Source organism: Octopus bimaculoides, chromosome 8 (assembly GCF_001194135.2).
Source record: "Octopus bimaculoides isolate UCB-OBI-ISO-001 chromosome 8, ASM119413v2, whole genome shotgun sequence".
Classification (NCBI taxonomy): domain Eukaryota; kingdom Metazoa; phylum Mollusca; class Cephalopoda; order Octopoda; family Octopodidae; genus Octopus; species Octopus bimaculoides.
Genome location: NC_068988.1, coordinates 44,153,770 through 44,156,015, shown reverse-complemented (window position 1 = coordinate 44,156,015; position 2,246 = coordinate 44,153,770). Strand labels below are relative to the sequence as shown.

Sequence of the window (2,246 nt, the reverse complement as noted above, 5' to 3'; positions counted from 1 at the left end):
TTTATATATCACAGCGTTCATACACACATAATTTTTCTCGTCTGGCCGTAAAGCCTTTTCTGTTTGTTTTCCTGTCTTGTTTTTTGTCCGCCACTACATTCCTCCATGGCAAGATTTAATTTGCGGTCCATGGGAAGAGCTGTTTTAACGATGCGTCCTTCCCAGCTCTTCGAAACGCCGGTGTTAAAACGGGGGTAGCTGATGAAGTAGAATGTTCTCTGTGTGGCTTGTGTGTTTTCTCGTCTCTGTTTTGTTTGCAATGTCCTGTACCCAGATATGCACCTATACATACAGGTGGATGTCGGTATGCACATACCTGTACGTATATATGCATATACTCATTTACTATTTGTTTTTATATATATATATATATATATAATATACGCACACGCACACATTCTCATACATAGATCAAAGAAAGATAGCTCTCATTGTATATACATTTATCTTACTCTCCCTTGCTTTCTCTATATGTATATATATCTCTTTCAACCTAATTCTTCATATTTCAGGTACACTTAAATTTGACGCTTTACCATGTCCCGAAGAAGTTCCCTATTCCCGAACCCCTGAACTGTATAAAATTTACCCTTTCCCCGAAGACAAATTAAAAGAGATTTGGGAAACAAAAGAGGTCCAAGAGTTTCCTTCTAAGGAGGTTTATGTGCCATACACATCTTACAGGTAAGTCACACACATCATGCTTAATGAGAACATCTCTTTCAGTTAATCTCATAAGATATTTATGAAATATATATTAGCAACAGAAGCAGTATTAACACTCAGAGGTAATATTTATCTTAACATAAATGTGTGTGTTGTGTTAGAACAAATTATACTGTGGTAGATACCATGAGGGAACCTCTCATATCAGCTTTTGCTGCAAAATGTTCTCTTGTTTACATTGCCTGCAAGAAGATGAATCCGTGACACCTCCAGTGCTGAGACTACGTAATTTCAATCTTCCTTAGCTTTGTCAATGATGGACGCTCGACTGCTAGAGGTAGCGGTCTCGGTGCTGAAGGTGGTGGAGATTTATCTCCCCACCTTGCGATAAAAACAAGAGTGCATTTTGCACCAAAAATGCCAATATGTGAGTTCATCTCATAGTAACTTCTGCAGTATAGTTTGTTCTAACAGAACATCTATGTTTAAATGCTAAATATTACCTCTATTTATGAAATGTGCATACTTTGTGAGGACATATTGTCAGTTCTTCTCTACTTTCTCTGTACAAATATTGTTCTTTTCTTGTTGTATTGATGCTAGAAGGTTGAATGGTTAAATTATACATCTTAAAACTAGGTACAATAGTTGTTTTCACATCAGTCTTCATTTACTACTTGAGCTCTGTTCATTATTTTTTATCTTTGGTAAATGAATATAACAATAATAATAATGATGAAATTATTGTGTATAGTGTTCGGGTGCACTACAGCTCATCAAAGGTGCATGTACAGTACATAGAATTATGTTCAAAAGTCAAGAAAGTGAACAGTGTAAGAGTCATGATATACATGTGTGTATGCGTATAGAGTGGGGGATATCAGGTGTAGTGTTGGCGAATTTCATGGAGCATGGAGATTTTAAAGGATGCAATGTCTCGGCAACTAACAACTAATGCAGGTAGTTTGTTCCATGCTTCAGTAACACTGCATGTGAAAAAATGTTTCCGAAAGTAATGGGAGTTGTGCTGTTTTCTGACTTTGTAGGCCTACCCATGTGTGTTAGACACATGGACCTCGAAAAGGTGTTCAAGGTAGTTGTTGGTGTGATGACTATAAAAGTTTATATCTTTGATCAAGCAAGACACATGATCAAAGGTTTGTTTCAGTATAATGTTCAGTCAACTAGAACCAAATTTTTGACTGGCACAGATTTTGATAATGAAAAATAAGGTTAATAATATTAGTGGAACTCTTTGAAGACAAGGGCGATTTTTTTTTTTTTTAAACTTTTAATTTCATGCTTATTTTCTTTCTGTGTATGTATAGCTAAGCATAGACATGTGTCTATATTATCTCCATTTATTAAAACTTCGCTATTCTGTCTATGTAATTCAAATACAGAGACTATATTTTAAATTTTTATTTATTTATTCATTTATGTTTTTGCAGGAATTTACTTTACGTGTATCCAAAGCACTTCAATGGTGTCAACCGCCAAGGTTCAGCCAGAAATATTGCTATCAAAGTACAATATATGATTGGGGAAGAAGAAAGCCATGCTTTGAATGTAAGTAAAAT

General features: G+C 35.2%; 1 protein-coding gene across 10 annotated transcripts in view; it reads left to right on the top strand.

Moving 5' to 3' along the window:
- The window catches only part of LOC106868262 (dedicator of cytokinesis protein 7), a 174,794-nt gene that overhangs the window by 70,210 nt on the left and 102,338 nt on the right, over positions 1 to 2,246 (top strand). For all 10 annotated transcript variants that reach the window (XR_008264747.1, XM_052970082.1, XM_052970084.1 and 7 more), the window contains 2 exons: positions 513 to 684; positions 2,118 to 2,235. Coding sequence is in view for 9 of the 10 variants with exons in the window: in XM_052970082.1 (XP_052826042.1) it covers positions 513 to 684; positions 2,118 to 2,235 (290 nt within the window). In the remaining variant the exon portion in view is untranslated. The remainder of the gene's footprint in view (positions 1 to 512; positions 685 to 2,117; positions 2,236 to 2,246) is intronic.